This window comes from Haliotis cracherodii, unplaced genomic scaffold (genome assembly GCF_022045235.1).
Source record: "Haliotis cracherodii isolate W230 unplaced genomic scaffold, xgHalCrac1.p SCAF_5, whole genome shotgun sequence".
Taxonomy (NCBI): domain Eukaryota; kingdom Metazoa; phylum Mollusca; class Gastropoda; order Lepetellida; family Haliotidae; genus Haliotis; species Haliotis cracherodii.
In genome coordinates, this window is record NW_027266308.1 from 64760051 (window position 1) to 64786213 (window position 26163).

Sequence of the window (26163 nt, forward strand, 5' to 3'; positions counted from 1 at the left end):
CATGGGTTGCTGAAGACCAATGCCAACCCGGATCTTCCCAGGGGGAGATAAGTATGGGCGGCGGAAGACCAATGCCAACCCGGATCTTCCCAGGGGGAGATAAGCATGGGTGCCTGAAGACCAATGCCAACCCGGATCTTCCCAGGGGGAGATAAGCATGGGTGGCGGAAGACCAATGCCAACCCGGATCTTCCCAGGGGGAGATAAGCATGGGTGGCAGAAGACCAATGCCAACCCGGATCTTCCCAGGGGAGGTAAGTATGGGTGGCGGAAGACCAATGCCAACCCGGATCTTCCATGGGGGAGATAAGCATGGGTTGCTGAAGATAAATGCCAACCCGGATCTTCCCAGGGGGAGATAAGCATGGGTTGCTGAAGACCAATGCCAACCCGGATCTTCCAAGGGGGAGATAAGCATGGGTTGCTGAAGACCAATTCTAACCCGGATCTTCCAAGGGGGAGATAAGCATGGGTTGTTGAAGACAAATTCTAACCCGGATCTTCCCAGAGGGAGATAAGTATGGGTTGCTGAAGACCAATGCCAACCCGGATCTTCCAAGGGGGAGATAAGCATGGGTTGCTGAAGACCAATTCTAACCCGGATCTTCCAAGGGGGAGATAAGCATGGGTTGCTGAAGACAAATTCTAACCCGGATCTTCCAAGGGGGAGATAAGCATGGGTGGCAGAAGACCAATGCCAACACGGATCTTCCCAGGGGGAGATAAGTATGGGTTGCTGAAGACCAATGCCAACCCGGATCTTCCCAGGGGGAGATAAGTATGGGCGGCGGAAGACCAATGCCAACCCGGATCTTCCCAGGGGGAGATAAGCATGGGTGCCTGAAGACCAATGCCAACCCGGATCTTCCCAGGGGGAGATAAGCATGGGTTGCTGAAGACCAATGCCAACCCGGATCTTCCCAGGGGGAGATAAGCATGGGTTGCTGAAGACCAATGCCAACCCGGATCTTCCAAGGGGGAGATAAGCATGGGTTGCTGAAGACCAATGCCAACCCGGATCTTCCCAGGGAGAGATAAGCATGGGTTGCTGAAGACCAATGCCAACCCGGATCTTCCCAGGGGGAAATAAGCATGGGTTGCTGAAGACCAATGCCAACCCAGATCTTCCCAGGGGGAGATAAGCATGGGTTGCTGAAGACAAATTCTAACCCGGATCTTGCAAGGGGGAGATAAGCATGGGTGGCAGAAGACCAATGCCAACCCGGATATTCCAAGGGGGAGATAAGCATGGGTTGCTGAAGACCAATGCCAACCCGAATCTTCCCAGGGGGAGATAGGTATGGGCGGCGGAAGACCAATGCCAACCCGGATCTTCCCAGGGGGAGATAAGCATGGGTGCCTGAAGACCAATGCCAACCCGGATCTTCCCAGGGGGAGATAAGCATGGGTGGCGGAAGACCAATGCCAACCCGGATCTTCCCAGGGGGAGATAAGCATGGGTGGCAGAAGACCAATGCCAACCCGGATCTTCCCAGGGGCGGTAAGTATGGGTGGCGGAAGACCAATGCCAACCCGGATCTTCCCAGGGGGAGATAAGCATGGGTTGCTGAAGATAAATGCCAACCCGGATCTTCCAAGGGGGAGATAAGCATGGGTTGCTGAAGACCAATTCTAACCCGGATCTTCCAAGGGGGAGATAAGCATGGGTTGTTGAAGACAAATTCTAACCCGGATCTTCCCAGAGGGAGATAAGTATGGGTTGCTGAAGACCAATGCCAACCCAGATCTTCCCAGGGGGAGATAAGCATGGGTTGCTGAAGACAAATTCTAACCCGGATCTTCCAAGGGGGAGATAAGCATGGGTGGCAGAAGACCAATGCCAACCCGGATCTTCCCAGGGGGAGATAAGTATGGGTTGCTGAAGACCAATGCCAACCCGGATCTTCCCAGGGGGAGATAAGTATGGGCGGCGGAAGACCAATGCCAACCCGGATCTTCCCAGGGGGAGATAAGCATGGGTGCCTGAAGACCAATGCCAACCCGGATCTTCCCAGGGGGAGATAAGCATGGGTTGCTGAAGACCAATGCCAACCCGGATCTTCCCAGGGGGAGATAAGCATGGGTTGCTGAAGACCAATGCCAACCCGGATCTTCCCATGGGGGAGATAAGCATGGGTTGCTGAAGACCAATGCCAACCCGGATCTTCCCATGGGGAGATAAGCATGGGTGGCGGAAGACCAATGCCAACCCGGATCTTCCAAGGGGAGGTAAGTATGGGTGGCGGAAGACCAATGCCAACCCGGATCTTCCATGGGGGAGATAAGCATGGGTTGCTGAAGACCAATTCTAACCCGGATCTTCCAAGGGGGAGATAAGCAGGGGTTGTTGAAGACAAATTCTAACCCGGATCTTCCAAGGGGGAGATAAGCATGGGTTGTTGAAGACAAATTCTAACCCGGATCTTCCCAGGGGGAGATAAGCATGGGTTGCTGAAGACCAATGCCAACCCGGATCTTCCCAGGGGGAGATAAGCATGGGTTGCTGAAGACCAATGCCAACACGGATCTTCCCAGGGGGAGATAAGCATTGGTGGCTGAAGACCAATGCCAACCCGGATCTTCCCAGGGGGAGGGAGATAAGCATGGGTTGCTGAAGACCAATGCCAACACGGATCTTCCCAGGGGGAGATAAGCATTGGTGGCTGAAGACCAATGCCAACCCGGATCTTCCCAGGGGGAGGGAGATAAGCATGGGTTGCTGAAGACCAATGCCAACCCGAATCTTCCAAGGGGGAGATAAGCATGGGTTGCTGAAGACAAATTCTAACCCGGATCTTCCAAGGGGGAGATAAGCATGGGTTGCTGAAGACAAATTCTAACCCGGATCTTCCCAGGGGGAGATAAGCATTGGTTGCTGAAGACCAGTGCCAACACGGATCTTCCATGGGGGAGATAAGCATGGATGGCGGAAGACCAATGCCGACCCGGATCTTCCAAGGGGGAGATAAGCATGGTTTGCTGAAGACCAATGCCAACCCGGATCTCCCATGGGGGAGATAAGCATGGGTTGCTGAAGACCAATGCCAATCTGGATTTCACGGGTAAATGTATTGTAATGAAGTAGAGAGCAGTTACTTCAGAATACCTCACAGATGATTTACATTCTCAACATGAGCTCCCGTAGTGGCACTTGGAGTGCTTACAAAACGCCATTTGTACCATCCATCCCTGTCATGTTTACGCTGCCGACAGTGAGGGGGGAAACTGTGATCAATCCTGCTGAAGATGAGGGAGAAGATGATTGATGAAGAGCAAAGGGAAGAGAAAGACATTTGGGATTTGCATCATAAATTTCTCTTTTCGATAAAATGTCTCGGTAATATTTTCTTTGTTTATGTTTCAACATTCTGACAGACTCTGCTCGTTTATCATTCTCAATGTGGAAGTACTGATGAATAAAAATAATTCAAATAAAATTGAAAAACACTAAGATTGAAATACATTGTATGATTTTTTACATTTTTCAGAGCAGTGAATCAAACATAGCCCAAAAGCTGTATCGCATGTAATCACTGTTTTGTATCAAGTTCATGAATGTAAAAGTGAGTTACATTTTTGTCACATCATCAAGAAAAATAAATTCCAAGCTGCCCTCATCAATATTCCACTCAAATAGAACCGAGTCTGGACCAGACAATCCAGTCACTGATATTTGTGAAAAATGATCCACACTGTCCAGGTGGGTGGACAAAGTTGAAATTAACACCTTCCTTGAGTGAGTGAGTGGTTGGGTGAGTGAGTAAGTGGGCAAGTGACACTGGTAGGCATTGCCCAAGAGTGTGACCGGGGGTCCCGCGCCGTGTGTCCCGAGACCCTTTGGGGCGATCGGATAGCCTAGTGGTTAAAGCGTTCGTTCGTCATGCCGAAGACCCGGGTTCGATTCCCGACATGGGTACATTGTGTGAAGCCCATTTCTAGTGTCCCCCGCCGTGATATTGCTGGAATATTGCTAAAAGCGAACGGAGAATACAAGTGCAGAAACATTGACCCCATGATGAGAATACGAGATGTAGACTTATAAAGTGACAAATAGAACATTCATTTAAAGTATAACTTTATTTGGTCCCTTGTGACAACAGACAACAGGCATATCTACAGACAAGTATAACGCATGTATATCACAGTTGACGCCACTCGGAGAAGGGGGAAAGGGCATAGCAGCAGAAGCTAGCTGAGGAGACCATACGGATATAAAATTACAAAAGTGGCCAATGGCGTCAAGCCCGAGGCCAATCGTTCTACTTGCACGTCGGCAACAACTTGCTCTACATAATGACTAGAAGCTCACACTTGTCCGAATGGTGATCACAAGGTGTCTACGATTTCGACAAAGCAGTTTGACGTCATTGACGCTGCAGCGCCTGGAGACACCGACCATTAATTTCTGGGAAAAGTCTGGAATTATTTCCGAAATATTCCGACTTTGAAAAATTGAAAAAAGATATTTGCGCCATTTTGACAAGGAATTGTATACCAGAAGCCAATGCTGATATATATATTAACCGAAGTAAATTGTAAACAAGAGAAGACGCAAAAAACCCAGCTTCTTCATAATAACCAAATAATTCCGGTCCCGTAAATATATTTTTTAAAAACTCACGTGTTTTGAATTATTCTACAAGTGTCGATAATACATGAAACGATATTCAAAAATTTTCACAAAAGAGTTCTAACGAACGAATGGCTAAATGCCTGTGTGATACTAGTAGCCTAGGTTTCAAACGCTATATATTTACACGATAATTAAATAGTAGATATTGCCTATTTGTTATATTGTGACTTATACGACTATATCATGTGTGGGACATTTATTGACAAACACCTATCATATACTGTGCCAAAGGGATAAAATAGTCTAAGAGAATCTAATATATGTATTGATGTTTAAACACACGTGTTCAAAAATTACCAGGTTCACAGATCGTGGTTTGTGTATAGGGCCTATGTGGGAGACTGTGGTTGAATATTATTTTATACATCAAACACACGTGGTTGAAGAAAAAAACGCCTTCTATACAGGTGGTCACTACAACCCACAGCGTTCAGTCAATCACGATGTCTATTTATACATTGGCCAATACCCGTCGTGGAACAGGGTGGGGACCGGAGACCGCGTCGAGATCATGTCGGAATGGTATGAGTACTAATCACTTCTGTTAATATGGAATGTTGATATTACTTTAGTTTAAGTAAAACATATCTGTTTCAAAAGATATACCCAAAGAGGGAATAAAACACACAGTAACAATAGCCGTGGAATAACGAAGGCCTTCCTTCTCATTGCTACACGGAAAGCAGGAAATGCTTACCATTTTCGCGAACACCCGGTGTCTCCACTGATTTTCAGTGATTTATTCAAATAATTTTCATCACTATTTTCACTTTTAGGCCAAATGGAATCTGTTTGCAGATACTCGGGACTGATTGTTCTCTGGCTTTGACGGTAAGGTTCAGTTCAGGACGGCAGAGACAATATTTGTTCAAGAATGCTTTGAAACATGACTCCTGGGCCTACTTGCACAAAGCGATCTTAGCGCTAAGATGATCGTAACTCCCATGCTTTAACATAGGCTTACAATAGTCGTAGCGCTAAGATGATTGTAACTCCCATACTTTAACATAGGCTTACAATAGTCGTAGCGCTAAGATGATTGTAACTCCCATGCTTTAACATAGGCTTACAATAGTCGTAGCGCTAAGATGATTGTAACTCCCATGCTTTAACATAGGCTTAAAATCATCCTAGCGCTAAGATCGCTTTGTGCAAGTGGGTCCAGGAAAGCGTTACGATTGTAGTGAGCGTATTCACGAAGTTCCACTGAATGATAAGCAAAACAAGACACTGTACGTTACAATGAATCAATTATGAGACTTTCATTAAAAACACACTTCGCTGGTATTCAGTTTCAAATGTTCTGAAACGACCTTGGAATTCCGAAAAAGCCTGTCCTGCCGGTTCCCGAGCAGCAAGCTTCATGTGACCTTCGGCAATGGATAAAGATTCTCAATGCCAGCGCGTCGGAGGTACAAATCTCACAGTGGATAGTTTATGATCTAATGTTTGAAGGTTTAGAAGATGCAAGTTCAAAAGTACTTGCTAAATATTGTGATACGAGAACTGCCATACTTGTTTGGTTTATGGGGTAGATATAGTGTTACCAGTTAACCGAGAGTGAAATAATAAAGGGATTATGGTTGAATCAAGAAACAAAACACGAAACAAACCCCAGTGAACAGAGAACAATGCTTGAACATGTTCGTATTATTCCATTGTCATGATAGTTATGTACAATAGTGTCGTTAGCCATTCTGCTTTCATTCAAGACAATACCAAACCAATCTAGATGTCCTGACTCCCTATATAAAAATAAAACTTAATACCAACAAGACTCAAGTCATCTAAGGAATGATAAGCTATATTTCCTTTTTCACATTTCATTTACTTTGTCATTCGCAGCCTCATTTTTGTAATCGCACCAACCAACTTAAGATGTTGGGCTCGAGAGTAGCGAGTACGAAAACGAGGCTCCAATCTGCGTCGCCATTTTACATAGCCGGACCGTCTGGATTATTGGACGCGCCATCTGGTGCTCCGACGTTCAAGGACAGCAGGTCAGCCTAAAATAAAGAAATGAAAGATGAGTGAGTGATGGTTCAGTGAGTGCGTGAGTAAATTAATCGTGTATCACGGCGTGGTCAGTATAATGTAGCTTTATCAGGGTGGCGCATAATGGACTCTGCTCCCTTTGTCAATCGATCTTTCCACTATAAGTTACGATGATCGCAGCACTAAGGTCGGTTTGTGGGACTGGCCCCTGGGTCTCATTCCACAAAGCAATCAGCCTGCTACGATTTTCGTAAGTTCACTACGAATGCTACTGTCGGCCCTTGCAAACATAGCATCAAGGGTAATAGCATCCTATGAAACAGCAACACGAACCTCTTGACAAAGTGGACAGAATCTAAGAGTAACAACTTCTTTAATACTGTAAAGGCGACGATTCGGTATAGATCCTTATATCGTTGTTAAGAAGTCAAGACGTCAAGTCACCAAGACTGCTTGACAACGGTATAAGGATCTATACCGAAATGTCGCCTTTACAGTTTTAAAGAAGTTGTTATCCATAAATTCTGTCTACTTTGTCATCTGTCAACTTCTAAGTAATGCCTATCAATAATCGAACCTGAGTTGAAATATTTGTTCATGCCCTGGTATATTAAGGTTTTGATGCACATGTATATATCATATGAAGATAAACGATTGTCATGACTATTAGATATCGTCAATAATGTTCGTGTAAAATGTAGCTGTGCCCTAATACTGTAAACGATAAACGTTAGTTCTTCTTGTGTTCTCTCAGTCCTACCAAAGGAAACCTGAAGAGAGCTACCAAACAATGGAACGTGTTTGTTTGTTGTTTAACACCACTCTGTTGTTGTTTGCACTCAGCAATATTCAAGCCATTTGAAGGCGGTCTGTAAATAATCAAATCTGGACCAGACAATCCAGTGATTTACATGATGAGCATCGAACCACGTTAATTGGGATGCAATGACATGCTTCAACCAAGTCAGCGAGCCTGACCAACCGATCCCGTTATTCACCTCTTACGACAAGCATATGTACACACTGTAAATCGATATAGCCACACAAATTACAAAGAAAGAAACTTTCCCCATTAAGTCCCTCATTTAAGTACTGATAAATGAGAAGCTGGTTGACTGACTGATTTACTGTGTTCGGTTCCATTGAAAATGTGTCAGGTTCTTATCATTGCGATGGAAACTTTATGGGGATTGTGTCTTTGTTTGTAATTTGCGTGGAAACTTCTATTTAAAGTGTGCACATATTCCGTAGTTTGGTAGCTCTCTGCCTGGTTTTCTTTAGTAGGTCTGCCTCTTTTCTTTCGTTTTCTAATCTTCTTGATATTGTATGAACTACCCTTCAGATCATCACTGATAGCAGACATGCATCCTATTGCAGGCCATGCAGTGAAAGCCGAACGTGAAGTCATCATTTGAATCAATAAAAAGCATCGTCGTCCTTAGGTTTTGTGATTACAACCAAATTAGTTTTCAAACCGTCTCCTCTTGTATAAATACATTAACTTGGGTCTCTAGGAACAAATAAGGAAACGTGAAATCATTGAAATCAATCCCCCTAAATCCCATGTGTCTGACTGGAGTCGTCTGCTCGGCTTTCTGACACGAGCAGACGACACTTCATCTTGTGGACAACGAGATGCTCACGTTGTTCTCATGCGGTAGCCGCACCAGAAAACCTTGAAAACGGAGCCTTTCTTTCAATAAATGTGCATCTAAATGACTATATCACATTACATAATGCTTCCGTTGACATTGCTAACCCTTACGGTACAGTTTAGTAAAACTTCCTGTTAAAATTAATCACGTGTACGAAGTAATGTTCCTTTGTAAATAAGTATACTTTCAAAATAGGAAGCGTCCAACAGGTGGGTTTTGCGTACTAACAGGATTATACTATATCTATCAGGAGTGACTACCGTATGTTGGGGTGACTGCATATCTCTGTTACTGTCCTCGTTTCTATAATGGGGCAACCATTTGATGGCCAAAGAAAACAGTTCGTTATTTTTATTTATTTATTGACAAAATTTAAATGAGAACATGTTTATGTTGGAAATTTGTTTGAGCTCATAAACATTTAAAACATGCTGATCTCAAACCAAAATCCCGCCCCCCATTCCCTGAAAATCAAACAGTTGCTCACTAAGAATAGTTTACGAACGTCAGTTCAAAGGATTGAAAAACAAAGTAAACAATGGCACTGCAATTTCTTGTCGGGTGTCATGAACGTGTACAATATCTACTTAAACGTAAAAAAACCCAACCCAGATTGACATATGCTCACTGATTCGACTTGAGAATCGTTAGTGGTATAAAGTGAAACGTCGAAGTCTCTAAATCGATTTATCATCTAAGACAATGTTTGTTTGTTGTATAACGCCGCACTCAGTAATATTCCAGCAATATGATGGCGATCTGGACCTGACTATCCAGTAACTGACATCATGAGAATCGATCTACGCAATTGGGATACGATGTCATGTGTCAACCAAGACAGCGTGCCGATCTCCTCGTTAGTCGACAACATGGGTAGCTGAAACGATTTTTAACCCGGCTGTTCATGGCTGTCTAAGACGAAGTAACTTTGCGGCATAATTATCGGCACTATGTTCTAATATCAGCGCCCCGCTTGTCCCGAATTACGGATAACTCGACACACTTTCCATAATCCCGAGAACTATCTCAGTGGTTTCAATCACGTTCGCGTGCCTTGGGGAAATGACAATGTAATGACCGAGTCCTTGGCAAAGTAGACAACTTATGGATAACATCTTCTTTATTTACTGTAAAGGCGCAGTATGTTATGGAGGCTGTTATCCATATATTTGTCTACTTTGTCATCCGTCAACTTCTAAGTAATGTCTTTCAAATAATTTATCCTTACCTTGTTTAGTCAGCATGCTGAGAGCGTTATTTTTAGAAATATACCTCTTTGTGAGCAACAAGGCTCATTTTAACTTTGAGAAGTTTATTAACGACTTGCATGAGGCAGGCAGAATCGATATCATGACTCATGGTCTGCCAACGCTATACGGGCAGATAGTCGATGTAATCCTGCGAGGAAGCAATACGGACGAGAAAGTGGTTCGGTCTCAAGTCCCCCTACCTGGTGAAGTTGGTCATTTATCTGCATATCCCTCCTTCAAATGATTACCCCCCACCCCCCCCCCCCCCCCCGAAAATAAACCAAAGTAAACCAACACCCCTAATCTTGTATCATGGCTTTCCCACCTCCCATCATATACAAACTGCCTGTTTATCGTTATGTAATTTCTATGACTTATTTAATCACTAGATTTACCTCATTTTCGTCATCCCCCAAAGGCTGTGCCACGAACGCTTTCTGTTTGGTTGGTTCGGGGAGGCTGTCTTCATTTACAACAATCACTTTATGAGAGTTCGTCCTGTCTGCAGATTCGTCACTTTCATCACCAACCTCTTCCTCCTCATCACGGCCCCCTTTCTCCTCGTCATGGTCTTCCTCCTCCACTCCTGCGTGACTGTCCTCTTCCTCATCGCCTTCACGAGCTTCTGCTTCATCATCCTCAGTTTCATCACCTGTTTCTTCATCCTCATCCTTTTCCTCAGCTTCATCTTCATCCTCAGCTTGATCATCACCATCTGTTTCTTCTTCCTCGGTCTCTTCTGCGTCTTCGTGTGAGTGTTCGTCTTCCTCTTCTTCCTCTGTTTCTGATTCTGCTTCTTCCGGTTTGTTCTCATCGCTGATGTTCTCCAACTCCTCCTCTTCCCGCTCTCCTTCCTCTGAAGGTCCCAGGTCACCAACGGGAACCTTGCCGCCGTCCTTGTTGTAGTCGTAGTAGTAATAATAATATGGCACCGAGCTTTCACTTTCCACGGGATTGTGCAACGCATTAGCGGCGATTTCACTCCCCGTCAGATGATGCAGTGGTTTGGTTTCGGGCGAGTTGGGAACGCTCTCCCCTACAGCTATTCCTTTCGGCTGACTCTCACTTTCCTGACCCTGGTCGTCCTCTTCCTCCGATTTCACTCCAGTGTCAGCCTCTTTGTCCTCTTCCTCTGATGTCAAAACCTGTGACCTCTTCTCCTCGGATTCGCCCCCTTCTTTTATTAGATCGGATTCCTCTTCAGGAGCTATTTCACTGTTGACAATCTCCGTATCCTGCCGAGGAACGTCATCTTCTGGAGCCTCATCAGCCTCGACAGGCTGCATGGGTGACGGCTTCTGGTCAGGCTCCACGATGTCCTCAGCCTGCGACGCCTGCGACGCCTGATGTTCGGGGAAGAGAGGAAGGCTGTTGATGAAAGGATTCTCTCGGCTATATTCATCCTGCGCTTGCTGAAGCGCGGCTATGTCAATGGGGCCGTTTTGCTCTGGCTGATCGGGCAGAATATTTATCTGAAATGAAAGTAAAAACGTGGATTATGATTTATGTTTGCTGAGAAGTCATTGGTTTATTGGTGGGAGGAAATCCCGAAGTGATGCAGGTTTCAGACGTTTACCACTTTGGTGAAACTCACGAGTACGGGTATGGAACTGACACACCTAGAAAGATAATCGGAGCGAAACGGGATTCCAACCCACGATCATAGGTTTCTGGCGTAGCCAAGAGACGCAACTCTGCACAGCGAACTGCGACTTGCGGCGGCTTAGACGACTGGGCGATCCGTGTCACCACATTGCCAGGGAACATAAATGAACACCTGAGTTTAAACGCCATAACTAAGATGCGATAACGCTTCGCGTAGAACACATACATAATTCTCTTTTGTAGCTCCTGAAGCATAGTTTCCTGTGGAATCCCACAAGGGTGAAAACATGGCGGACAGAGTCCAGCTGTTTAATAGTTTAGGGACATTCTCTTTTGCCGCGTCGTTAAAATGACATATTTTGAGAAAGAAATCGTGGATTATTAAACTTAAACATATACTTTTGATTTTAAATGACACGCCAGTTGATCACAATCTAATTTGTTTCAGCAACTCTTTGTACCCACGTGCACAGCCTGTTATGCTCACAACGCTCACAACAATTGATTACTTGATGTCTAATGCAGCAACCCTTTGTAGTTCGCCTCCAGATATTCTCAGCAGATTTATACTTATGGTCGAGAGCGTACTTATTTCTTGTCGCTGGTGGCAGTTAATTGCGTCTATCCCACATCACAAATCTATTTGATTTGTAAATGAAGTAGACAATGCGATAACAACGCTTGTGTATTGGCTGATATACTCACGTCCGAACTCTTGTCTATTGTCTGATATACTGTGGTAACAACGCTTGTGTATTGGCTGATATACTGTGGTAACAACGCTTGTGTATTGTCTGATACACTGTGGTAACACCGCTTGTGTATTGGCTGATATACTGTGGTAACAACGCTTGTGTATTGGCTGATATACTGTGGTAACAACGCTTGTGTATTGGCTGATACACTGTGGTAACACCGCTTGTGTATTGTCTGATATACTGTGGTAACACCGCTTGTGTATTGTCTGATACACTGTGGTAACAACGGTTGTGTATTGGCTGATACACTGTGGTAACAACGCTTGTGTATTGTCTGATATACTGTGGTAACAACGCTTGTGTATTGTCTGATACACTAAGGTAATACCGCTTGTGTATTGGCTGATACACTGTGGTAACCACGCTTGTGTATTGTCTGATATACTGTGGTAACAACGCTTGTGTATTGGCTTATATACTGTGGTAACAGCGCTTGTGTATCGGTCGAATACTGAGGCAACAATGCTTGTGCATTGGCTGATATTCTGTGGTAACAGCGCTTGTGTTGGTCGTATACTGAGGCAACAATGCTTGTATATTGTCTGATAGACTGATAACAGCGCTTGTGTATCGGTCGTATACTGAGGCATTAAACCTTGTGTATTGGCTGATATTCTGTGGTAACAACACTTGTGTATTGGTTAATATACTGTGGTAACACCGCTTGTGTATTGGCTGATATATTGTGGTAACAACGCTTGTGTATTGGCTGATATATTGTGGTGACAACGCTTGTGTATTGGCTGATATATTGTGGTAACAACGCTTGTGTATTGGCTGATATATTGTGGTAACAACGCTTGTGTATTGGCTGATATATTGTGGTAACAACGCTTGTGTATTGGCTGATATACCGATGCAAAAAGCTTGTGTATCGGCTGATATACTTTGTTTACAACGCTTGTGTATTGGTTAATATACTGTGGTAACAACGCTTGAGTATAGGTCGTATAACGCAGTAATAGCTCTTGCGTATTCGTCAGGTAACTGTGGTAACTTGTGTATTGGCGGGACATCAGCTGTATTGTCTGGGTATGTTTCAGAAAGAGCTTTTGGTGATACCTTGGAAATCTTTCTGATGTCAGAAATATTTCTGTAAGTGCTTTGTACTCAGTGGGATGTCGTGCAGTGATCCTACGAAATGGGGTCGTTAGAATAATACACCCAGAGAGCAACTAACCCACGCTCGTCAAGATCATGAGGTATACTTCACAAGGTCAAAAATACTCTGTTTCTAAATGTCACCTTCAGAATTGCAATCTTGTGAATGTATAATTCAGAACGGACAATTTTTGAACAATCACTACACGAGGAGCATCAATGAATCACTTGATAAGATATAATGACTTACATATAAAGTACTTATAGAGTAGATTAATTTCGTGCTCTTATAGCATTGACCATAAACCACAGTGATATACAACTCATATACCTCGTGTTTTCTATCAATTAGTATGACATTTGACCTGTTGTGTTTGTTATACGTATAGTACTGCTGCGGTACAGGATCCTGTGCAACAAAGGGATGTAAACGCCTTTTACTGTCGTAACTCCCATCGTGACCATCCAGCGCTCGTTCAAAGTGTGTCCTCAACACAAAGCTTAAGTAATACATTTCATACATAATTAAAATATAACATCTCGTATTTAGTTTCGACAAAATCAGTGGATGCTCCATCATGTCACTGCTTTTTTTCTGGTTCATCACTGGATTGTGTGGTCTGTTTACAGGCCGCCGTCGCCGTACAGCGTCAGGCACCAAACACTTCCTTTTTTATGCAAATTGTGTGGGCAGCGGGTACGACCGGAAGGGCAGCATTTGCTAATCCCTTTCGCCTTTTCATGACTGATTTTCAGGGATTCATTCATATCATTTTCACCGCTATTCTGCCTTTTACAACCAATGGAACCTGTTTTCGGCGCAATATTTTATTATTGTGATTTATTGGTCACGTGTTGCTTTAAGTATTCAAGCCCTTTGGCATCGCTCGATGATCTCCTTAAGGCGGCGTCACACGGGCAAAAATACGTTTGAAATCACATATCGGCAAGCTAAAAAAAATTGTGTTTGCACAGGACTAACATGTGCCGTTGTTACTTTGCTTCTCTTCACTTGCCAACGCCACTTTGTTGAAGGAGTAAGTGAACATAAAGTCATAGGTAGCATCTTATTGTTTGTAAGCGACCAACATTTGTTTGACACCTATTTATACTTCAAAAACGAGTTTGAAGACACTAACAATGTTCCTCCCCAAATCCGTATGTCCACACACACACACACACACACACACACACACACACACTGCAGTTTGTCGTGTGAAACCATGTTCAGTTGTTAAATCAAATCACGACGCACGTACCTGACCCTCAAGGGTGTCCTGATCGGTGTTGGGCTGCTGTATGACGGGAATGGCATTACTCAGGTCAACGTGGCCGGCCTTGACATCACTCACATCGTGGGGGTCAACGAAGGTACTTTCTGCTGCTGGGACCTCGTTGTTGTGGGATGCTGGTTCGGCTGGCTGAGCGTCGTTATTGACGCTCCCTGCAGTCATTTGGTTCCTCTCAAATGTATTTCGCATAGGGGTCTCTGAAATATAATTGTATGTTTGTAGGACATCAACCTGCACCAACATCTTCTTCCATAACCCCTAAAGCGTCTTGGGTATGTTACAATGACTAATGGTGGTAGTTTGTAAAGAGAGAAACCTCGTTAAAGCGAACACCACAATCTCCAGAAAATCGATACGTCAAAAATGAGGAAGCGAAATCCATAGTTTAGTGAGTGAGTTGGGTTTAACGCCGCTTTGAACAGTCTTTCAGTTATATCACGGCGTTCGCTTGATGTGGGAAGAAACCCATGATCACGTGTGTGGTGCTGACATGTTCGACTGACATTAAGATCAATTTCCGGGAATACAAAACCAATTCAAAATAATAAATTCTTTATCATACGTAATGTTTGATAACATCTCAGGAAATACTGTTTGTTTGTTTGTTTGCTTGTTGTTTAACGCCGCACTCAGCAATAATCCTTCTATGTGACGGCGTTCTGTAAATAAAAGAGTCTGGACCAGACAATCCAGTGATTAACATCATGAGCATCGATTTAAGCAATTGGGATACGATGACATGCATCAACGAAGTCTACGAGTCTGACCACCCGATCCCGTTAGTCGCCTCTTACAACAAGCATATACGATCTGTCACGAAGCTATTTACAGGAATCAACATCATCTTTAATCGATCACTCAATCCGACAAAAATATTTCATCAAATAATTTACCCCTAAGCAGGTTATGTCGTTTGGAACAGTATCATATGATCTTGTCTAATGATAGTACAAGATAGGATGAGTCCTGTTTTCGAACGACCAGTGTTACGAGATTGGTAGTCCACTCAAAAGCAACCATGCCATGCCATGCGATCTCCGGGGAAGACTCTTAATTCAATCTGTTGGCACTTACTGTAGATAAAACGTGGAAACTCGCCCCCTGCTTTCTTCTCGACTTGCTTCGGGATCTGGAATAAATTGTGGAACCATACGTTAAATGAAAGACAGCTAATTAAGGCCAACGGGGCGGAACGGCCACTTGCATGTGTCATACAGGGCAAGGGGCATTCAGACCGCAGGGATTCAGTAATGCTGTTAACTTTTCACCATCAAATGTTGAAAGATCTGAGGCATAATTTCGCATTACTTGTTTCTGCTTTTTACGCACGGATCCTGTACCGAGCTAACGTGAATTGGCGTAATGGCGGCCTCTTTGGAATACGTTCCCTGCTCAGTTGTTGGCACCAAAGGAATGTGTCAAAATGCTGTGAATTGGGGTTTTAATTAAGTGTAAAGTTTATTTAGTCAGCATAAAATCGATTCCAGTTGTACGAGGACTGGGGACGTGTGTCGGAGACACCTCTGACGTGAGTGCTACGCGGATTGACGATGAAAAACGTCAGCTCTTTGGGGGCGACGCTGTTTGAATCGATGCCGCAGGTCCGATGTTGAAAACATGACGCGTGTGTTTTGATGGATCGTCTTGAATGTGGACGAGTAACCAGGCACCGGCCTGTTTGAAGACTCGGCTTACTGCTTGTTGCAAGATTAATGTTACGGGTGATATGTACCGTTTTAAGGTAAAGCAGAAAAAGCCAGACACATTTTAAGTAAACCCCTCGTCATGCATGATGAAGTTGCTTGCAATTAAATCTAATTTGAGTGAGTGAAACTTAAAATGGCGTTCTCCTGTGCGAAACTACTCCTGTGCGTGATTTCATACAAAAGAGGGATTCTGAGTTTATGCGGACTTGGACAAATATTCAGTTCTTTCCCAGCATGCCATTTCTCTGCGAGAGGAATCTTATGGTGGCACACGGCGAGGTCGTTTACCAATTTGGTGGCCCCACGTGTACGTGTGGTTTTGACAGACCAAGAATTATAGTCGGGGAGAATTCTTTTACATGATGGACGCATCTCTGCAGGCGAATTGTGTCACCTTAGAGTCAGCGAGTTTAAAGGGTTTAACGCCGTTATGAATATGATTTAAGTTACAGCGGCGTGTCAGCTTAATTTGGTAAGAAAGACAGAATTGGTGCAGGTCTTAGACGTTCACCACAAACCGAGACATAGGAAACTCAGATGATGGCCACACGTACCTCATCCGTGTCGGCGCAGGTCATTTATCGCAATCGTTATATTAACAGAATTCGAATTAATCTTTCCGCAATCTATTGTAATGAATCTATTTTACCCGACACACGACCTGTATATGTTTTAATATAAACCAAGTGTCTTCGCACACGTAATGCAGTTAATGTAGTTTTGAAACTTCCTTCAACATACCGATGTTTCTACTCATATGTACTAAAGAACAACCAATTTTTCAATATATTTTTTTATATATCACCGGCCGCGTCATACCAAAAGACGCTAAAATTTGGTACTTGTTGTTTCCCTGCCTGACGCTCGGGGATATAACAAGGACTGGTCGGTGTACCGTGTCTGAGTGGAGTATCCATGTTAAACTGCGCGTGGTATCTCAGCGGGCGAGGACTCAAAAACTGGCATGGTCGGGACTAGTTCAAGTCCGCACGTCGCTATATAAGTGCAATCATATTGAACGCGACCTTAAACCCCATGTAACCTCACCACCCACCTCGTTTAAAGACACACACACACATCACCGTGCTGGAATGTATCGAGCCAGGAGTCAGCTTCCCTAACGGCACGGTGTTTTCCGCCAGCGTAATTATGTACATAATATTTTCCTAATATTAGTCGAGGCTCGATATAATTCAATCAGAGCATTGTGTCAATACACACCACCTGGTGATTCACGCACCTTGATGAGCTGCGGACTTGGTTTCTGGAAGGCTGAAGGGTCGCTGCTCTCAGTGTCCGCAACTATCTTGTGCCCAAGAAGTTTCTCGCCTTCCCCTGAAACAGACGTGAGTGAGTGAGTGAATAGAGTTTTACTCTGTGCAATATTGAAGCATTTCATGCTTTGTAAGCCTGGGAATCGGTCATGGGTCTGTCATGGGCAAATGTTTAAGAGGGACGAGAAATTGTGTGTGTGCATGAGAGAGAGAGAGAGAGAGAGAGAGAGAGAGAGTGAGAGAGAGAGAGAGAGAGAGAGAGAGAGAGAGAGAGAGAGAGAGAGAGAGAGAGAGAGAGAGAGAGAGCACCAAAACCAATATTTGTAGGATAGACAAAAGAGCTTCACAGGACCCGAGTGGTGTATTCCACATTAATAGTCATGCAGTACAGGTAAACATACACAGTTTACAGTGAGACAGTATTCCGTTTTCTGTAATCGAGAGACTATGTGATTGATACTACAACTGCCTTAACCTAGATATATGTAATTCATTTTTTGTATCTGCGGTGTCACTAGCGTTATTACAGTGATATATGAGACTTGCAACTTGCGATGTGGGTTTTGTCGGTTATACCTGCTGCTTAATAGCGAACCTGGACCAATACATCGATATTGCGCACTGAACACGATTAACCAAACAGCATGCAACCATAGTGTCTAGGGATGAGCAACAATGAAATAAAACAAGCTATGTTTTTAATATAAAGCCTCACTCTTTCTGCGAAGAAAATGCATGTACAACCGCCAAAAATAACCTGCCAAAAATGTGGCCAAAAATCGCTTTTCGTCGAAAACCTTAAACCATACTTTCTTACTGATTGGTTCCTAAAGTTGTATTGTATATGTTATGTCTGTGTGTCTAATCCGGTTGGTTGTGGGTTTGACACCAACATCCGGTTGAAACTGTGACAGAAAAAACAAGAATAATCTTTTTTTAAATCGCGTGATCTTCGATGCTGTCGACAGATGGGGAGTGTATATTAAAGAAAACTGTCTTCTCCATTAGCAGACACTGTATGTAATCCACTTGGAGCAAGAAATCAATGGTCTGTCAGACTTGTGGCGACAGGCACCAATACTTTTGCATGCAGAATAGAAACTGCAAGTCACATTAATGTGATAAGGCCCACCTGTGATATGCAACCATCTCTCAGTTGATTAGAAAATGACATTAAGTGTGACGTCTGACAGATGCGTTTAATGCAATAGCCACATTCAATATCATTAACGTGCCATAGAGTTTACAGTAAAGGCCAAGGCAAGAATGCTGGACTGACGGGCGCCTGTCACCAGGTGACAAAGAGGATGCAGCATGTGAAAGGGGTTGCGTAACAGGGGGATTTTGGAGGGAAGGTTGTGTATTTGTGTTGGGGGGGGGGGGGGGGGGGGGGGGTGCACTGGCAAGGCCAGGGGGGGGGGGATGAAAAGGACTGTCTCACAGTGGTATGTAGCAGACGAAGGGGGTGGTCAAAGGCACCATTCATTCGGGGTTCGCCCAGTCATTGAGCATAACTCTAGGTCAGACATAATAACCTCCCGATTTCCAGTTTGTGTCAGTTATTACTCTTTAACGCGGAGAGGAGCGTGGAGCTCCTGGGCACTATCATGTTCTAGACTCAGCCCACGAGGAGAGGAGCGTGGAGCTCCGGGGCACTATCATGTCCTAGACTCGGCCCACGGGGAGAGGAGCGTGGAGCTCCGGGGCACTATCATGTTCTAGACTCAGCCCACGAGGAGAGGAGCGTGGAGCTCCGGGGCGCTATCATGTCCTAGACTCGGCCTACGGGGAGAGGAGCGTGGAGCTCCTGGGCACTATCATGTTCTAGACTCAGCCCACGAGGAGAGGAGCGTGGAGCTCCGGGGCGCTATCATGTCCTAGACTCGGCCTACGGGGAGAGGAGCGTGGAGCTCCGGGGCACTATCATGTCCTAGACTCGGCCCACGGGGAGACGAGCGTGGAGCTCCGGGGCACTATCATGTCCTAGACTCGGCCCACGAGGAGACGAGCGTGGAGCTCCGGGGCACTATCATGTCCAAGACTCGGCCTACTGGGAGAGGAGCGTGGAGCTCCGGGGCACTATCATGTCCTAGACTCGGCCCACGGGGAGAGGAGCGTGGAGCTCCGGGGCACTATCATGTCCTAGACTCGGCCCACGGGGAGACGAGCGTGGAGCTCCGGGGCACTATCATGTCCTAGACTCGGCCCACGGGGAGAGGAGCGTGGAGCTCCGGGGCACTATCATGTCCTAGACTCGGCCCACGGGGAGACGAGCGTGGAGCTCCGGGGCACTATCATGTCCTAGACTCGACCCACGGGGAGACGAGCGTTGGTCTACGGAGCACTATCATCTCATAGACTCGGCCCACGGGGAGACTAGCGTGGAGCTCCGGGGCACTATCATGTCCTAGACACCAATATAGCCAAACCTACAAAATATTCCAGCTCAATACATCAAGTGAATTTGGAGAAGTCAAAAATGTTTAATGTAATCAGACGGATGTGACGATAGACGACTCGTCACAAGTTTGTACAACTTAATTTAACTTAATTTAATCAGAACCCCGTTTCGCTAAGATAAGGCTCAACATGGCCTTCTGTGAGAGTGCACTGTGTACTTAATGTTTTGAAAGCAACGTGTCGGCTGTTAGATATTTACTTTCCATGATGTCCTCCACGATCTCAGGGTGTTGTTTCAGATTGTGGAGGAACACTCGAAGAACGCTCTTGACATCCCGGTCCGCCGCATCCAGGTTGTCAGATAACTCATCCAGGTCTTCGCCAGGTGGGTCGACGTCATCTGTGCTCACTCGCTCCGACCGCTTGACTTCCGGTACAACATCGTTGTCAACAACCTCTTTTTCTTCGCTGGAATCGATAGCCTCGTTCTCGGCATGTGTCCTGGTTAGTTGGTTCTGTTCGTGGACCCCCTGCAGCTCCAGTTCTAATGGGTCTGAGAAAGTCTGAAACAGCAAGAAGCATTGGAATCAGACCACCTTGATGTTTTGAAGCCAGAGTAGGTCCACACGTCTGTCAAAGGATTAATGGCCGAGAGACGTGGCGAATGCTAAATACATGACGATGGATTAAATGTCTGTTCTGCGCGATTAAGAATGGATAACGCTTACGTAAATCATTAATACGCTTACGGCACTTTCTCTTACAAGGGAAGGCAATCAGTCAATGTCTGATGTATTGTTATGTGCTTGGAATATTTAATCTGTTATTTCAAAACATGAATACAAGGCTTTAACGATGAAGGTCAGTTGAAGTATGTCCAACACAAGTAAGGTGTTCGAATGAGCTGTAAGGCAATGTATATATATTCACTATGGGTTTCACTCTCAGTTTGTTTATTTTGCGTTAAGTGAAGAGTATTATGCTGGGAATTGATTCTTCTGAATAATGTCAATATAACCCAGTCTGCTAAGTCCCTCGGCTAAACTTTATCCATAACCACGTTGAGCGAAAGTTTCGGCTTTTAAGTAGATCAATATTGTTTCAATTTGCGCTCGTGAACTATAAACAAGATCAATTGATCGTGAGAAAATAACGAACGTCAATGAAACATTCATCCATGGAATAGCAATAGGATATGGATTAACCAACATCATGGCAGGTACACAAGTTAAAAAACAATTATGGAAGGCAGACAGGATTAACAGCCATCATGGAAACTGAACAGGATTAACAGCCATCATGGAAACTGAACAGGATTAACAGCCATCATGGAAACTGAACAGGATTAACAGCCATCATGGAAGGTAGACAGGATAAACAACAATCATGGAAGGTAGACAGGATAAACAACAATTATAAAAGGTAGACAAGATAAACAACAATTATGTAAGGTAGACAGGATTAACAGCCATCACGGAAGGCAAACAGGATTAACAGCCTTCATGGAAAGTGAACAGGATTAACAGCCTTCATGGAAAGTGAACAGGATTAACAGCCACCATGGAAACTGAACAGGATTAACAGCCATCATGGAAGGCAAACAGGATTAACAGCCATCACGGAAGGCAAACAGGATTAACAGCAATCACGGAAGGCAAACAGGATTAACAGCCATCATAGAAGGCAAACAGGATTAACAGCCATCATGGAAGGCAAACAGGATTAACAGCCATCATGGAAGGCAAACAGGATTAACAGTCATCATGGAAGGCAAACAGGATTAACAGCCATCATAGAAGGCAAACAGGATTAACAGCCATCATGGAAGGCAAACAGGATTAACAGCCATCATGGAAGGCAAACAGGATTAACAGCCATCATGGAAGGCAAACAGGATTAACAGCCATCATGGAAGGCAAACAGGATTAACAGCCATCATAGAAGGCAAACAGGATTAACAGCCATCATGGAAGGCAAACAGGATTAACAGCCATCATGGAAGACAAACAGGATTAACAGCCATCACGGAAGGCAAACAGGATTAACAGCAACCATGGAAGACAAACAGGATTAACAGCCATCATGGAAGACAAACAGGATTAACAGCCATCATGGAAGACAAACAGGATTAACAGCCATCATGGAAGGCAAACAGGATTAACAGCCATCATGGAAGACAAACAGGATTAACAGCCATCATGGAAACTGAACAGGATTAACAGCCATCATGGAAACTGAACAGGATCAACAGCCACCATGGAAGGCAAACAGGATTAACAGTCATCATTGAACATCAATAACCATCCTAATCACACAGCATTTCCCGACATTTTGTCCTCTCGATTCATTGCGGTTGATAACGACACTAATTCGTCTGAAGCCAGCATCCCGTTTATGGGGGTTTAATAGGTTATAGTCGCTCATCCAGATGAATTAAAGTGGGTCTCGTCGTCATCAGACAAGACAGCACACGAACGTTCAGTAGCAACGGCACGCGGGACGAAGCGACGAAAGAAGCTGCTCGAATCGAGTAACGTTTTCCTCTTTCATACAGCCGAGACCGAATCGACAGTTTGACATCAAAAGGAGCATGGTGACACAGTACTTCAACACGTATCTACTGCCTTAGACCCTCAGTGTCACACATGGCTGGACCGGTATAGGCAGTTTTAATGTTGAGTCACTCATGAGGGCTTGTGTTGAAATGAACTTTATAAACGAACACATCACACATTTTAACATGGAGTCACTATTAACTACTCATGTCGTGAAAGTGAGTGAGTGAGTATGGTTTTACGCCGCTTTTATCAATATTCCACCAATATCACTGCGGGGAACCCCAGAAATATGCTTCACACATTTGGGGAATCGAACCCGGGTCTTCGGCGTGGCGAGCGAAGGCTTTAACCACTAGGCCACCCGTCCGCCCGTGTCGTGAAAAACTTTATAAACGAACACATCACTTTTATTGGTTTAATGTTGAGTCTACCATAACTACTTGTGTCGTGATGGACTTAAACGATAATTAGGAGCCGTGTTATGCTCTGATTGACTAATTTCAAATAAAATATTCTGCAAGTCAATGCTTAATTAATCATGGCAGCAACTGAGTAATGAATCCCTAATGACAAATGAGGGACTACGTTACAGCTGGTGTATGCTGTGTCCTTGCCATGGAGGTATGTTTTGGGTAGGTGGGCGTTAATTTAATTGTATCCTTCCCTGGACAGATTGTTAATTAAGGAGGAAATGGCAGGATTATGGCGGCTTACTGCCACACAAACCAAGTTAGCGTTCACGGCATCGGAGGTGGGGCTGCATCTATATTTCATGATGTAGAGAGATCGCATGGCACGATGGGCTCCATTGCGCTGTATCTTTGTCTAGCAGTATATATTTTGTAACTGGAACCAGGTGTAAAACGTATAAGTAATTCTTGTAGCGTCGATAGTGTAAAAGATCTTTGTGCTCCTACCTTATCAACCCCTGTACACATGTATAATGCCCTAAGTACTCACCTGATCACCGCATCCTTTCTCCAACATTTCCTACAGATCAACCCTACCACCTAAACTTCAAACCCCATCAACGTGACGTTCCCATCACGCCATCTAATATGACGTACCAACTGGATTAGCCCTACCGCCTAACCTGTACACGCCATCTAATATGACGTCACTATACAATACCCTACCCCGAGAGACCCTTTAACTACATACCCCTAACCTATATTCGTTTATTAACGTGATGTACCCACTTAACCTACCCATTCAGAGCGTGGCAGCTCATGTGGTGCATGAAGAAACTCGTGAGTGAGGAGTGAGTGAGTATGGTTTAACGCCGCTTTTAGCAATATTCCAGCAATATCACGGCGGGGGAGAAGAAACTCGTGAGGATCCGGGTTAGAATAGGTCTTCAGCAACCCATGTTTGCCGTAAAAAGTAACTATGCTTGTCGTAAGAGGCGACTAATGGGATCGGGTAGTCAGGCTCGCTGACTTGGTTGATGCATGTCATCGTATCCCAGTTGCGTGGATCGATGCTCATGATGTCAATCACTGGATTGTCTGGTCCAGGGTCGATTATTTACAGACCGCCGTCATATAGCTGGAATATTGCTAAGTGCGGCGTTAAACAAATACACAAACAAACAAACTAATAAAGACTCAGCTGGTTCGTTAGACGAGTAGCATACGGCATAAGCCCCGTAGATCTGTACTATTGAATATATTAGCTAGGAAAGTGGAATATAAGGAACAAAACATTAACTTTCAGTTCTTTAAAACAAAACATTATTTTATGGAAACATTTGAACACGCCATTCTAAGATTAGAACCATTCCATAATTGCTACCATTATTACCATTATTTAAATCAAGTGATGGGTTTAGAGTAGGTTTGTTGAACCACTTACTATGTACATTTACAGCAACCCATTGGAACATCAGATAGTCCCCCTTGCCCGGACCCTTATAATTGTCACTCACACCAGGTGGCGCTATTTATGTCATTTCCGCCTCTCTACGGCAATTAAATACTTTATAAACTATTAACTCCATTATCGCAGCTACTTTCCAACTAGCGCCTCGTTAGCTTCCTCCAATTACCGATCACCAATGACGTATTGTATTTCGGGAACGAAGGACAAAAAATCTCTCAAAGAACTGCTGGTGTCCGTTATTTCTCGACAAACATCTGGTACCAAATGACGTAACAACGCAGAACTAAAGGAAACCGCCGGCAGGTGCTTATACGGTACAGGGGATCTCATGGCCACCCTCTGTCTAATTCGTTTAACTCTCGTCGAATACTGACCGGGGGGTGATTAGACTATTTATACAACAACAGCAACAACACAAATTATCATAATCACAATAACAGGTTCGGTTTTTCACAGGAAGGCTCTCTGTACGACCACTGAATTCAGCTTATGTGCAGTGTGTTGAGATGGTCAGCAACCCTGCAGAGTCCTTCGCTTGGATGAAGTCGACTGGCCTAAAAAGTGAAACAGAAGGTTTTCTGTTCGCTGCTCAAGACCAGTCACTTCCCACTCGAAACCGTCAATGTGTGATTTTGCCTCAAAATGTAAATATGAAATGTAGATTATGCGATTAATTCAATGAGACTGTCCTGCACATTGTCAGTGGATGCCCAGCTTTGGCACGAACATAGTATCTTAAGCGACATGATGGCTCGATTCTTTTGTTACCGTCTTCGCCATGCTTGTGGTTTGGACAAAGAGGTCCATCCATGCTACGACCCAGAATATGTAGAGGGCGTCATGGAAAGTGTGATAAACACATTTTGTTTGGAATAGGCCCCTTTATAGCCTCAGACTTATCTAGGCCAACAAACTTGATCTTGTCCTTTTTTGATGAATCCAATATTTATATTATTTAATTTTCTGTCCCTTTTGACAGTAATGTGATTGATAAGATGGAGGAAAAGCAAGGCAAATATGCGGACCTCGCTTTCGAAATGTCACACTTGCATCCCAAGTACCAAGTTGTCCGACTCCCCATTGTTCTCGGTGCCTTAGGTTTGGTACCTCCCAATCTCTTGACTGATATTAGGAGGGTACACGGGTTTGCTGCAAGGAATACGGCCCTTCTGACAATCTGGGTAATGCAGAAGGCTGCAGTGTTGGGGGAGTCTTGCCAGGATCACCCAAACCTTCTTTATTTTAATCTCTTTATAATAATAAAGCTAGAAACACATATCCATAATCGAAGTATGAAACGTTAACGCCAGAGAACAATCAGTCTCGATACGAAACAGATTCCATTAGGCGCAAAAGACAAAACAATTGTGGAAATTATATAAATGGATCACAGAAAATCAGTGATGACACCAGGTGTTTTCCCAAAAGGTTAAGCATGTCCTGCTGATTATTGCATTTATATAGCGACGTGCATGCACGTGTGTGTGTGTGTGTGTGTGTGTGTGTGTGTGTGTGTGTGTGTGTGTGTGTGTGTGTGTGTGTGTGTGTGTGTGTGTGGCTGCTTGCACTCGTCCGGACTGATGCCAATTTATAGTGCTAGCCCACTGAGATACCATGCCGCAGTTTAACATGAATACTCCACTCAGACACAGTATACTGACTCCGAGCCGACCAGTCCTTGTTAAGCCCCTTAATGCCGAGCGCCAGACAGGATTTATATAGCGACGTGCATGCACGTGTGTGTGTGTGTGTGTGTGTGTGTGTGTGTGTGTGTGTGTGTGTGTGTGTGTGTGTGTGTGTGTGTGTGTGTGTGTGTGTGTGTGTGTGTGTGTGTGTGGCTGCTTGCACTAGTCCGGACTGATGCCAATTTATAGTGCTAACCCACTGAGATACCATGCCGCAGTTTAACATGAATACTCCACTCAGACACAGTATACTGACTCCGAGCCGACCAGTCCTTGTTAAGCCCCTTAATGCCGAGCGCCAGACAGGGAAACAACAAGTGCCATATTTTAACGTCATTTGGTATGACGCGGCCGGGGATCGAACAACGGA

At 44.5% G+C, this 26163-nt stretch overlaps 1 protein-coding gene across 1 annotated transcript in view; it reads right to left on the bottom strand.

Moving 5' to 3' along the window:
• Nucleotides 1–4069: 4069 nt before the first annotated feature.
• The window catches only part of LOC139442263 (high mobility group nucleosome-binding domain-containing protein 5-like), a 60748-nt gene continuing 38654 nt past the window's right edge, over nucleotides 4070–26163 (bottom strand). Inside the window, exons 3-8 of the mRNA XM_071223050.1 lie at nucleotides 19929–20232; nucleotides 17236–17330; nucleotides 15364–15418; nucleotides 14257–14486; nucleotides 9929–11005; nucleotides 4070–6639 (exon numbers count right to left, since the gene is read on the bottom strand). Of these exons, the coding sequence (XP_071079151.1) occupies nucleotides 6568–6639; nucleotides 9929–11005; nucleotides 14257–14486; nucleotides 15364–15418; nucleotides 17236–17330; nucleotides 19929–20232 (1833 nt within the window). The 3' untranslated portion in view covers nucleotides 4070–6567. The remainder of the gene's footprint in view (nucleotides 6640–9928; nucleotides 11006–14256; nucleotides 14487–15363; nucleotides 15419–17235; nucleotides 17331–19928; nucleotides 20233–26163) is intronic.